The sequence below is a fragment of the Capra hircus genome, chromosome 1 (assembly GCF_001704415.2).
Source record: "Capra hircus breed San Clemente chromosome 1, ASM170441v1, whole genome shotgun sequence".
NCBI lineage: Eukaryota > Metazoa > Chordata > Mammalia > Artiodactyla > Bovidae > Capra > Capra hircus.
Window position 1 is genome coordinate 58,364,154 of NC_030808.1, and position 12,009 is coordinate 58,376,162.

Sequence of the window (12,009 nt, forward strand, 5' to 3'; positions counted from 1 at the left end):
TTATTCTACCAGACTCCTGTTCCTAGATGTCCCCCAGCCCCGCCATTTCCTTTAGAGTCTTCGGAGTTAAATTCTTGCACTATAGAATAGGGTTAAGTGTGTGTGTTCTGCAGCTAGAGTGATTTCAGGTTTCAGTTCAGTCACTGACCAGCCATGGAGCTTTGGCAGTTCTCCGAGTGCTGCGGTTTCCTCATCTGTACAATGGAGATGAAGATGTGAATAGCTCTTGCCTCACAGGATTGCTGTGAGAATATGTGTGAATACCTCTAAGTTGCTTAGCACAATACCTGACATGTGGTAACATCATGAATGCATGGGCTATTTCATGTAGTGTTTCCAGGGAATATGAGGAGAGGTGAGCTTCCTTATTTTCTACAAAAGAGTTTTCAACATTGCTGTCAGGTTCTTAGAAAAAATATAGTATTCCATTGGGCTTTATTTAGCTTTGAAGAATACTTTTCAGAAGGATTTCTTTTTTGATTAATTAAATTATTTTTTACACATTTATTTTTAAAATTAATTCATTTTAATTGGAGGATAATGACTTTACAATATTGTGATGGTTTTTGCTGTACATCAACATGAGTTTGTTATAGGTATACATATGTCCCCTCCCTCTTGAATTGCCCTCCCACCACCCACCTCATCCCACCCCTCTAGGTGCCTCAGAGCACCACTTTGCGCTCCCTGAGTCATACAGCAAATTCCCACTGGCATCTCTTTTACATATGGTAGTGTATATCTTCTTCTCTCCATTTGTCCCACCCTCTCCTTCCTCACTATTTCCTCAAGTCTGTTCTCTATGCCTGTGTCTCCATTGCTTTCCTGCAAATAGGTTCATCAGTACCATCTTTCTAGATTCCATATATATGTGTTAATATATGATATTTATTTTTCTCTTTCAGAAGGATTTCTTTTAATGTGTAGTATTGAGAACAGATTGTAAATACAGTGATGCTTGTCTTGGGGGAGTGAACTTTAAGTCAAGTTTGAAACATTATTCAGACTAGTAAGATAGTGAGTACAGCAGATATTAAAGCCATTAATGTCTTAATATTTACTTAATATGTATGCACATTCAGAAATAGGACCTGCTATGTGTCCCTTGTCACTCTTGAAAGATTCCTTTTTTTAAAATATTTTTTTGAGTGCTTGGTTTGGCAGCACATATACTGAAATTGGAATGATACAGAGGTTAGCATGGCCACTGCACATGGATGACACAGAAATTCATGAACTGTTCTTTTGAATGATATACAATATTATGAGAGTTTAATATCATGCAAATTAAATATTTCTATATCTTGGTTTTTGACAACTGAGCTATTGATCATATATAGTTTAATTGCTATCTACTTGGCTCAGATGGTTAAGCGTCTGTCTACAATGTGGGAGACCCGGGTTCGATCCCTGGATCAGGAAGATCCCCTGGAGAAGGAAATGGCAATCCACTCCAGTACTATTGCCTGGAAAATCCCATGGACTGAGGAGCCTGGTAGGCTACAGTCCTTGGGGTTGCAAAGAGTCGGCACGACTGAGCGACTTCACTTTCACTTTCACTTTTATGTATAGTTATACATAATATGTATGAATATAATTCCAATTTAGAGTTTTAATAGTGTCTTGTAATGTGCTGTGATCATTGTAATCACATTTAAAAGCCATTTTGTGCCCAAAACAAACAAAATGAAACCTTGAAATTACCTTTCTTTGATGTCTTCCCTTTTTGTTCTGTGTTTTTTGTTTCCCCAGAAAACATTCTTGAGAAAGACCTTCATGGAAGACTTTATATCAACCGTGTGTTTCATATCAGTGCTGAAAGAATGTTTGAATTGCTGTTCACCAGTTCACGCTTTATGCAGAGATTTTCTAATTCTAGAAATATAATAGGTTGGTCTTGTGTTCTTATCTAATGATAAACATGTGAGAATTTTATTATCATTAGAGAGTTTATGTTGTCAAGTGGAAAAATTAGACAGGCTTCAATTTTATTTTGGTGATGTAGAAACTAGTGTTTAGGTGTTTTGGGTTAAATCACATGTAAATAGTATAATTTTTTAATTAGTCAGATCTTACCTACTATTAAGTTCAGACCCTTTGAGAACTAAAACTCCGTTCAATTGGGTTGAGCCCCATTTAAAAGGATTCCATTGTGGAATAGTTGGATTCTGAGCATGTATGCCAAGTTGCTTCAGTTGTGTCCGACTCTATGAGACCCCATGGACTGTAGCCCGCCAGGCTCCTCTGTCCATGGGATTCTCTAGGCAAGAATTCTGGAGTGGGTTGCCATGCCCTCCTCCAGGGATCTTCCTGAACCAGGGATCAAACCTGCACCTCTGTGTCTCCTGCGTTTGCAGATGGGTTCCTTACCACTAGTGCCACCTAGGAAGCCAACTGGATTCTAGTAGAGTATGAACTAGTATAGTCACTTTGCAAAATGTCTACTAGATACATATAACCTTCAGAAATGGGTCCCAGTGTACTCTGAAAGATGTGTACTGCCATGTTCATAGCAGCATTATTTATAATGGCCCCCAAACTCAAAACCCAAATATCCGCCGGTAATAGAATGGATAAACAGATGTTTGTCCACACAAAAGAATACTTACGGCGATGGAAAAAAAAAAAACAACTGCTGCTAACAATACGTATAAATCTTATGGGTATACTATAGTATTAAGCAAGAGAAGTCAGACATAAAATAGTACATACTGTGATTTCTTTAAAGTTCAAAACGAGGTAAAACTTATTTATAGACATGAAAGCAGCAGAGTAGTTAACTGCTCTGGGGACTGCTGTGGGTGGATAGAGACTGGAAGGGAGCTTCTGGGATGCTGGTAAAGTTCTCTATCTTGATTTGGGTAGTGGTACACATGTGTGTTTTTTCTGCAAATTCGTGGAGACTTGAGGTTGCAATGCCTATGTTCTATCTTAATGAAAATACTCCAATTAGGAAGGCTGTTATAAAAAAGATTTTATTGATTATGTGTTAAAAGTTCTATTTTGGTAAACATCTCAAAGAAGCATATAGCCAACCTGAAATTGAATTTATCCTAAATATTTCAAGATATCTTAGAAACTTTGGGAGCATATGGTTTAACTTGCTATATAAAATTAGAAAACACCAGTGGCAGAGATCCATATAAGCTGAGTCATTTGACATAGTCAAAGAGAGTCAAGTTAAATATAATGTATAATCTAACCATTTTATTAACCATTAGATGTTATTTCTTTATTTGAAACTTTTATGTAAACATAATTACATATTCATAGGCTATAACATTGATACAGACTAGATATAAAAAAGTAATTTTTTCTTGTTATTCATAGTAGAGTAGCAAAGCAATTTCTGATTGATAGCTGTTATCCTGTGATTATATTAAATGTCATGTTTTTAAAAATCATTAATTTTTTTCCTATTCTTCCAGTTTTAAAAATGTGTGATACCTGAGGGATATAAATCTTGCTTTTCACTCAGTAGCTCATGTTTAACATTGTATCTGTTCTGAATCTATTTTGTATGTTCTTGCTATTCATGTCTGCCTAGAGAATTTGCCATTCCAGAAGAGCTGGATATTTTATATCTCTTAATTTTCTAAGATGATGCCTGTTGATATTGCACTGCCATTTTTATGGCTGGAAAGGCCCAGAGGGAACTAGCTATGTTATTCCACGTTGGTACAAAATGAAGGCTTTTTTTTTTTTAAATCACAGCTGTGTTTGGTGTCTGATATCATATCTAGCTTCAGTATGGATGACTGTGTTTGCCATCTGATGCTATAAATGGCTTTGGGAAGCAAAGGCTTCTGGCTTATCACAAGTATAAATAGTTATAGGCATGTTGCCATTAGACCTAGAATTAGTCAGAAGGTTTGCCCCCAAAGAGATAATCTGCTTATGATTGCACACTATTATATTCTCCTCTGAATTTGTTATCTGGTAGTCAAAGTCGCATTTCTTGAGAACAGGTTTCAAAGGCTTCTTTTTAAACTATGAAGAGTTTAATGGGAAAATATAGTATGGTCAGTTATTTGTGGATTTAACCTAATTTCAGCACTAAAATGGCTACTTCTGGATCTATTTTTTAATAATTAAAATTTATTTAATAAAAATCACAATTTGAATTCTTTAAAATCTTTGTTTATGGTTATAGGACACTATTTTTATAATGTAAAGCTCAGTTTTAAGTCTTTTTATTCAACTTTCTAATTTTGAAAAAAATGCAAATCTTTAGAAAAGTTGCATGAATAGTATAATGAAACCTACCCATCACCTGCATTCACCAGTCTTTTTTATTGTGGTATTATTTCTGCACATAACATAAAACTTACCATTTTTATAATTTTAAAATGTGCAGTTCAGTGGCATTAAGTACGTTCACATTGTTCTGTACACATCACCATCGCTGGAACTTTTCATCTTCCCCAAACTGAAACTCTGTCCCTGGTGAACAGTAACGCTCCATTTCCCCTTTCCCCGTCTCCTGATGAACACCATTCTACTTTCCGCCTCCATGAATTTCACTATGCTTCTGTTGTTCAGTCACGCAGTTGTCTGACTCTTTGGGACCCCATGGAGTGCAGCACGCCAGGCTTCTCTGTCCTTCACTGTCTCCCGGAGCTTGCTCAAACTCATGCCCATTGAGTCGGTAATGCCATCCAACCGCCTCATCCTCTATCATCCCCTTCTCTTGCCTTCAATCTTTACCAGCATCAGGGTCTTTTCTAATGGGTCAGCTCTTTGTACCAGGTGGCCAAAGTATTGGAGCTTCAGCCTGAGCATCAGTCCCTCCAATGAATTTTCAGGATTGATTTCCTTTAGGATTGACTGATTTGATCTCCTTGCAGTCCAAGGGACTCTCAAGAGTCTTCTCCAACACCACAGTTACAGTATTTGTTTCTTTGTGACTGCTTATGTCACTTAGCATAATGTCTTCAGGGTTTATCCATATTGCAGTATGGATTTCATCTCATTCCTTTTAAAGAATAAATGCTAAACCATTGTATGTTTATGCCACATTTTGTATACCTACTCCTTTATCAGTGGAGTTTTGAGTTATTTCCACTTTTTAGTTATTGTGGATGCTGCTGCTGTGAACACTGATGTACAAGTATGTGTTTGAATCCCTGCTCTTAGTTCCTTTGGGTAATACCTAGAAGTAGAAATGGATCATAAGGTAATTCTGTATTTAATTTTTTGAAGAACTGCCATATTGTTTTCCACAGTGGCTGCGTCATTTTATAGTCCCACCAGCACTGCATAAAGGTTCCAATTTCTCCATATTTAGCCAACCTCTCATTTTCAGGTTTTTGTGATAATAGTTATCCTAGTGGATGTGAAGATTCACCAATTTTAAAATTTTATTACATCAGAGGATTCTTGAATTATTTATTTTGCAATTTTTGCTTTTGATTACTTCAACTTTTTGTTATCAAAATGCCTCATATGTCTGTTTGTATACTGTTGCCATTTTTTCTCATAACTTCATCTGTTCTTTATATTATGATGAACTTTACTTAGGTATTGGGGACTTGACTATTCCAAAATGTTGTAACATTCTGACACGTGATATTCGATAGGCTTGTTGGTAACACTGATGAAAATACAAGTGAAAGAGAGACTTTTATCTTTGTTGATAATTGCTTTGTTGAATAGTGTGCAGTTTTAATGGCAGAATTCAATGATATCTTTAAATTTAGTCACTGGTTAACAATGAACTATTTGTATAATTTTTCTGAAACAGGCTGACATATGGCCAAAGTGATATTTTACAAAGTATTTTATAATTAATTTTATATCTATGGTACACCTAAATAAATCATTTTAAAACAAATTCTGTATTATAGATCCCATGATTTGAGATGTTGCCTGTTTAATTTACTTGCAAAATTTTTCTGCAAAAGATAAGCAACAGGCAGCTTCAGGATCCCTCATTAAATCCCTAGGCTCAGCTGACTGAAAGAAGTTAAATAAAATTGAATATATCATAAAGCCTTATTTCCTTTCCTTTGATGATGGGTAATAGGTTAGATAAAAGCTTCTGTTTTAGGATATTGATGTGCAGCAGCCAGATATACTAATTGCCTAAGTCCATTGTGCTAGGTAGGGCTTCCCAGGTGGCTCAGAGTCTGCTGACAATGCAGGAGACCTGGGTTAGAAAGATCCCCTGGAGAAGGAAATGGCAACCCACTCCAGTATTCTTGCCTGAGGAATCCCATGGACAGAGGAGCCTGGCAGGCTACAGTTCATGGGGTCACAAGGAGTCAGATACGACTTAACAACTAAATAACAACAAGAACAGTTGTGCTAGGTGACTTAGTCAGATCTTCAAATAGAGTTCATGATGCTGTTACCTGTATTTTCCTAGTGTTAGCTTGTTAAATGAACTTTGTTATATGGTGCTATGTTCTAAAGATATTCAATTCAGTTCAGACGCTCAGTCATATCTGACTCTTTGTGACCCCATGGACTGCAACATGCCAGGCTTCCCTGTCCATCACCAACTCCCGAAGCTTACTCAAATTCATGTCCATAGGGTTGGTGCTGCCATCCAACCATCTCATCCTCTGTCATCCCGTTCTCCTCCCACCTTCAATCTTTCCCAGCATCAGGGTCTTTTCAAATGAATCAGTTCTTTGCATCAGGTGGCCACAGTATTGGAGTTTCAGCTTCAGCATCAGTCCTAATGAATATTCAGGACTGATCTCCTTTAGGATTGACTAGTTTGATCTTCTTACAGCCCAAGGGACTCTCACAGAGAGTCTTCTCAAGACTCTCAAGAGTCTTCTCCAATACCACAGTATTTCTGTTCAAAGTGTGTTTTTGCTCATTGTGTTGTTGCTAAGCAAAAGAAACAGAATTTTTACAAAATCTTGCCATAAAGATAGATTTTTCTAGAGCTTTCTTCATATAGAAAAGGTTATATAGTTTATTTATATTCCATTGCTCCCTCCTTGATTAAAGATCTCTGCAGAGAAGCCATTAACATTGTATGATTTCTCATTGATATGATTTCTCCACAAGTTGAGATCAGATCATATTGCTACATTAAGGACAAATGTCTTTCAAGGTCTCATCCTTGGGAGTGCTGAAATGTTCTGTCTCTGATAAGTGGACACCATTACTTCTCTTTGTAGGTACTGGGAACTTTAAAAAGAAGCCCACTGATGATACACTTTTAATTTTATCTTCTAGAGAAAAGAAAAAAATGTTTTAATAGACAACAATTTAGAAGTAAATGAATCAGAGATGAGGTGTATGTCACATGCAAGAAGAGTGCCTGATGTGACTTTACTCTTCTTTAATGTTAAATGAATAATACAGTTATAAGGAATTTAGAACTGGTCACAGATAAAAATTTAAATAGCTCAAAAACTCTCTCTTTGATTCCATTACAAGCCGTACCCTTCAAATTTCTAGAACTAACTCTTTTCACTAACTCTTTTTTGCTGTGATTAGATGTAGTATCTACCCCTTGGAATGTGGAACCTGGAGGGGACCAGCTGAGAACCATGACTTACACTATAGTCCTTAACAATCCACTAACTGGAAAGTGTACCACGGCCACTGAGAAGCAGGTATGCCTATGCCGCCAGTATTCCAAAAGAACCATCTGTGTGGGAAGAGAAAAGATGCCTGTCAGAGGTCCTAGTCACCAATTTACAAGACAGTCTCAACAAGTATACAGCAAGACAAAGAAGGGAGGAGAAACTGTTTACAGGTTAAAAGAGTTTAAGAGACACATAAACAAATCAATCCAATCCTAATTCAGTCAAGCCAACTGTAAAAAGGCTTTTCTGAGATTTAAGGAATTGTTCATTTCTAAGTTCTGTAATGGTATGGTTGTTATATTTTAAAGCAAAGAGCATTTATCTTTTAAAGGGATATACTGAGGAATTTTAGGGAATCCCTTGGTGACTCAGTGGTCAAGAATCCACCTACAATGCAGAAGACATGGTTTCAATCCCTGTGTTGGGAAGATCCCCTGGAGAAGGAAATGGCAGTCCACTCCAGGATTCTTGCCTGGGAAATTCCAAGGACAGAGGAACCTGGCAGGCTACAGTCCATGGGGTCACAAGAGTCAGACACAACTGAGGGACTAAACCACCACCACCACTGAGCAATTGATAAAGAAATATACTGATGTATTTTTGGATGAAATTATATTGGTGGTTAGGATATCTTTTAAAAGTAGCTAGGCAGAAGATGAAGGTGGAGGGAGGGAATGTGGGGAGAGATACAGATGAAACAGGACTGGATGTGAGTTAATATTGAAGCTGGTTGATGAGCTGATGAGGGTTCATTATGTAATGTTCATTTCTACTCTTGTATATGTTTGAACTTTTTCATAATAAGTGTTTTTTTTATTTTTTAAAATAACACTATTGGAATCTGATTTACAGGATCGTGTCAAGGGTTAGGGCCAAATAACTAGATGGCTGCTATGACATATGAGGAAGAGAGTGTTAGGTATTTTCTGTCTACTCTGACCAGCGTGGCACTGTCATATACTGTGGTTTATGTCTGGCCAGTTTTGTTGAAGTACTGTATATCTGTTCTACGGAGTTAAAAAATATCTATTAACATCTGAATTATTCTTGCTGTCTTAGTTTTTGTCCATCAGTGTTCAAAAGGACTTAAAATTTTCTCTTCCAAAGATTTCCAAACATTTAAGAGAAGTTTCTTTTTGGTATTTGAGAGTCTTTGATAACTTTAGAGGATAAATAGAAGAGGTAAGGTTAAAATGAGAAAGAGTTGGCCAGCAACCACTTCAAAGCCTATTTAGGGAAAGCAGTATTTTGTCTGGTTGTCCCCTTCCTTCATTTTCTTTTTGGTGAAGAGTGGTTTTTATTAAATTTTAATGAATTTTAGAGTGGGGTCCTGGCTTTGTTCAATTAAATTTTGAATTGTTCCTCTACCAGGAACATTTGAAATTCCTAATAAACTGCTAACACAGATGAGAGATCATGTAGATCCTTTCTCCTATGCATGCCTAAAATGAAGGAAAAAAATTATACAATGAAATGACAGAGAGGCAGCAAATACTATTTCTGCACATTCCTTCTCCTCAATTTGTAGATTACATAGCAACGTGGAGGCCCTTCTGGCTTTGAATATAGGCTCCTCATGTTTTTTTGTAATTTGTGAGAAGGAATTCTGGTATACATGTTCTAAGTTGGCAGGAAATTTGATGTATTAAACATGTACATGCAAAAAATTTCATCTTATTTTGGCAGAGACTGTATAAAGAAAGTCGGGAAGCACAGTTTTATTTGGTAGATGCAGAAGTGCTGACACATGATGTCCCCTACCATGATTACTTCTATACTCTCAACAGATACTGTATCATCCGATCTTCAAAGCAGAAATGCCGACTGAGGTGAGCTACTGTAAACGAATGTTTTAGTCAGGACAAGCTACATTGTATGCTGGCAATGTATCAATCCTGAAATCTTAGTTGCAGTTTTACACAACAAAACTATTTCTTGCTTTGCGTGTCCACTGGTGGTCAGCAGAAGGGTGGGAAGCCTCACTCAAGAAGCCAGGCTGATGGGGCTTTGACCTCTGGGGCTGCACAATCCAGAATATGTATCATTTCAGTTACTACCAGAAGAGAGAGAGCTATAGAGTTGTGCTCACAGTCCAGTGGCCAGAAGGGTCCCAGGACCCTGTTTAATGGCAAGGGGGCTGGGAGATTTGAGCAGCACGTGGTGGGCAGTAAACAGCTCTGTTGCAGTGGGAGACCAGAAATGTTGGTGTGTTGAAGGTGGTGCTGGGCCCATCATACACTTGCCCTAGTCTCAGCTAGTGTAGTGACTTTTAGCTAATGTATGACCACTAGTGATTTTTTATACAAGGCGTTTAGGACATTTAATTTATTTTGAGCCTTTATCGCTATTTAAATAAAGAAAACTCAGAGTTTGAGAAAGCAAAGAAATAAAATGCGAAGTTGATGAAATTATTAGCAGCTCCCAGTAATTTTTTTAAAGAATTCATTTTCAGTGAAGTTTTTTTGTAGTCTTTTTTTAATATAAATTTATTTATTTTAATTAGAGGTTAATTACTTTACAATATTGTGGTGGTTTTGCCATACATCAACATGATTTTTGTAGTCTTAGTGACTTTACATCCTTTTGGCTTTCCACTGAATTCATTCCTACATTTAAATGCAACGTTCATAATGTGATTAAATCTTGTAAATTAAATATTCTTCTTCCTTCCTTATTCATTAGAGTTTCAACAGATTTGAAATATAAAAAACAACCATGGGCTATTATCAAATCTTTAATTGAGAAGAATTCCTGGAGTTCGCTGGCAGATTATTTCAAACAGCTTGGTTTGTAAATTTCTTGATTTATCTACTTTTGTAAGAATGGCATTTATTAACAGAATGGATGGATTCTTCAATTGGATTCATAGTAGGAACTGGTAGATGGCATTGGAATGACTCTTACTGAAGGGTTCCAACTGTTACACTTAAAATTTAAAAACTTCTAATTTCCATTGATCTACCAAACACTTATATAATGCTTATGATATGCCAGATGTTGCCCTGTGTGTTTTATAAATATCAACTCATTGCAAACCTATAATTTTTTTCCCCATTTTACTAAAGAAGAAATATCAAAACAGAGAGAGAGAGGTTAAGTGGCTTTTCCAGGATGACACACTTAGGAGCTGTCACACTCCCTCTCTCTGCAAGGAGCCAGGAAGCTGACTGCAGTGAGGGGCTGGGTGACCTGATCATAAGCGTGCAGTGTGCTCATGAGGAAGGTCTGGAGAGTCCTCAGGCCCATACCCCCCTTACCGACGTAGCTCTTCTGGGTTTATGCAGGCCCACTTAGCCATGGGACCATGTACACGTATGGATTTGGTGGAGGGGAAGTGATGTAGTTGTTCTCTTTGGATATTCCTTAAAATGTACATGAAGAAAAAGCATGCATATATATGTTATATATATATATATATATGTCATACACACACACATACACACACACGAATGTAATTAATTTAGTTAAAGAAAAGGTGGTGGCAAATAAACTCAGGGTAATTTAAGGCTTCACTAACCAGTTTGCTGGTTATTTATTTTCCTTGCTTTCTCATTGGTTGTTTCATTATTAAACTCCAAATCAGGAGCAAGGAAAGAAAAACTCAAAGATAAGTTTGGCTGATAGATAATGAACTTCTAATGAAAAATCTCGTGAAGGGAAAGGTTAAAACAATTGAGAAAAACAAAGTTTTTAGATTGTTTGCAGACTTTCTTTACCAGTGCTTCCTTTTTTTGCAAACTTTCATTGTAAATTAGAACTATTGTATGCTGCTTCTTCCTTTGAGATTGATGATCAAGTACTATAATCTATCTTGGAAATCTTTCTAGGGACCCAATGTAAGTGGGTAGCCTGTTGTTTCCATAACTGAAATCTTTACATTAATATTTAATATGGCACATGGCAGATCTGTTCTGATGGTTCCCATCATTAATTAATACAGTTCATTCTTCTTGGAATAATGAAACCTCGTTATGGGATCATTGTACACTCCGTAACTTTTCATTAAGAAAAGGTAAAGTTTGAATCTAGGCCATAAGAAACCTGAGTAATAGTTACCAAGGCTTAACTATTAAGTAAAGCTATTAAGTAAAAGTTACCGAGACTTAAAAGAAAAGCAAGCTGAGCACAAAACAACCAACCCTTCTGTATATTATAGCTGAGAAGATTTCTCCACTATCTAAAGATTATTTTTTCTTTTTAGAATCAGATTTGTTAATGGAAGAATCTGTGGTAAATCAGCCCATGGAAGACCCTGGAAAACTTACTGGCCTGCGAAGGAGAAGGCGAACATTCAACAGAACAGTGGAAACAGCTCCTAAGCTTTCTTCTCAGCGTCCTTCTGGAGACATGAGTTTAGAGGCCAAAGGGGATATTACAGGTAGCTGTTACCTGGTAAACAAAGATGAAAGCTTTTTTTCTTTATAGGTTTACTTATATGAAGCAGAATATGCCTCTTGTT

General features: G+C 36.8%; 1 protein-coding gene across 5 annotated transcripts in view; it reads left to right on the plus strand.

Annotated features, from left to right (window-relative positions):
* GRAMD1C (GRAM domain containing 1C) overlaps nt 1-12,009 on the plus strand; it is a 98,137-nt gene that overhangs the window by 75,700 nt on the left and 10,428 nt on the right. For all 5 annotated transcript variants that reach the window (XM_018039330.1, XM_013962641.2, XM_013962638.2 and 2 more), the window contains 5 exons: nt 1,753-1,890; nt 7,459-7,577; nt 9,237-9,379; nt 10,233-10,336; nt 11,752-11,928. In XM_018039330.1, coding sequence (XP_017894819.1) covers nt 1,753-1,890; nt 7,459-7,577; nt 9,237-9,379; nt 10,233-10,336; nt 11,752-11,928 — 681 coding nt within the window. The remainder of the gene's footprint in view (nt 1-1,752; nt 1,891-7,458; nt 7,578-9,236; nt 9,380-10,232; nt 10,337-11,751; nt 11,929-12,009) is intronic.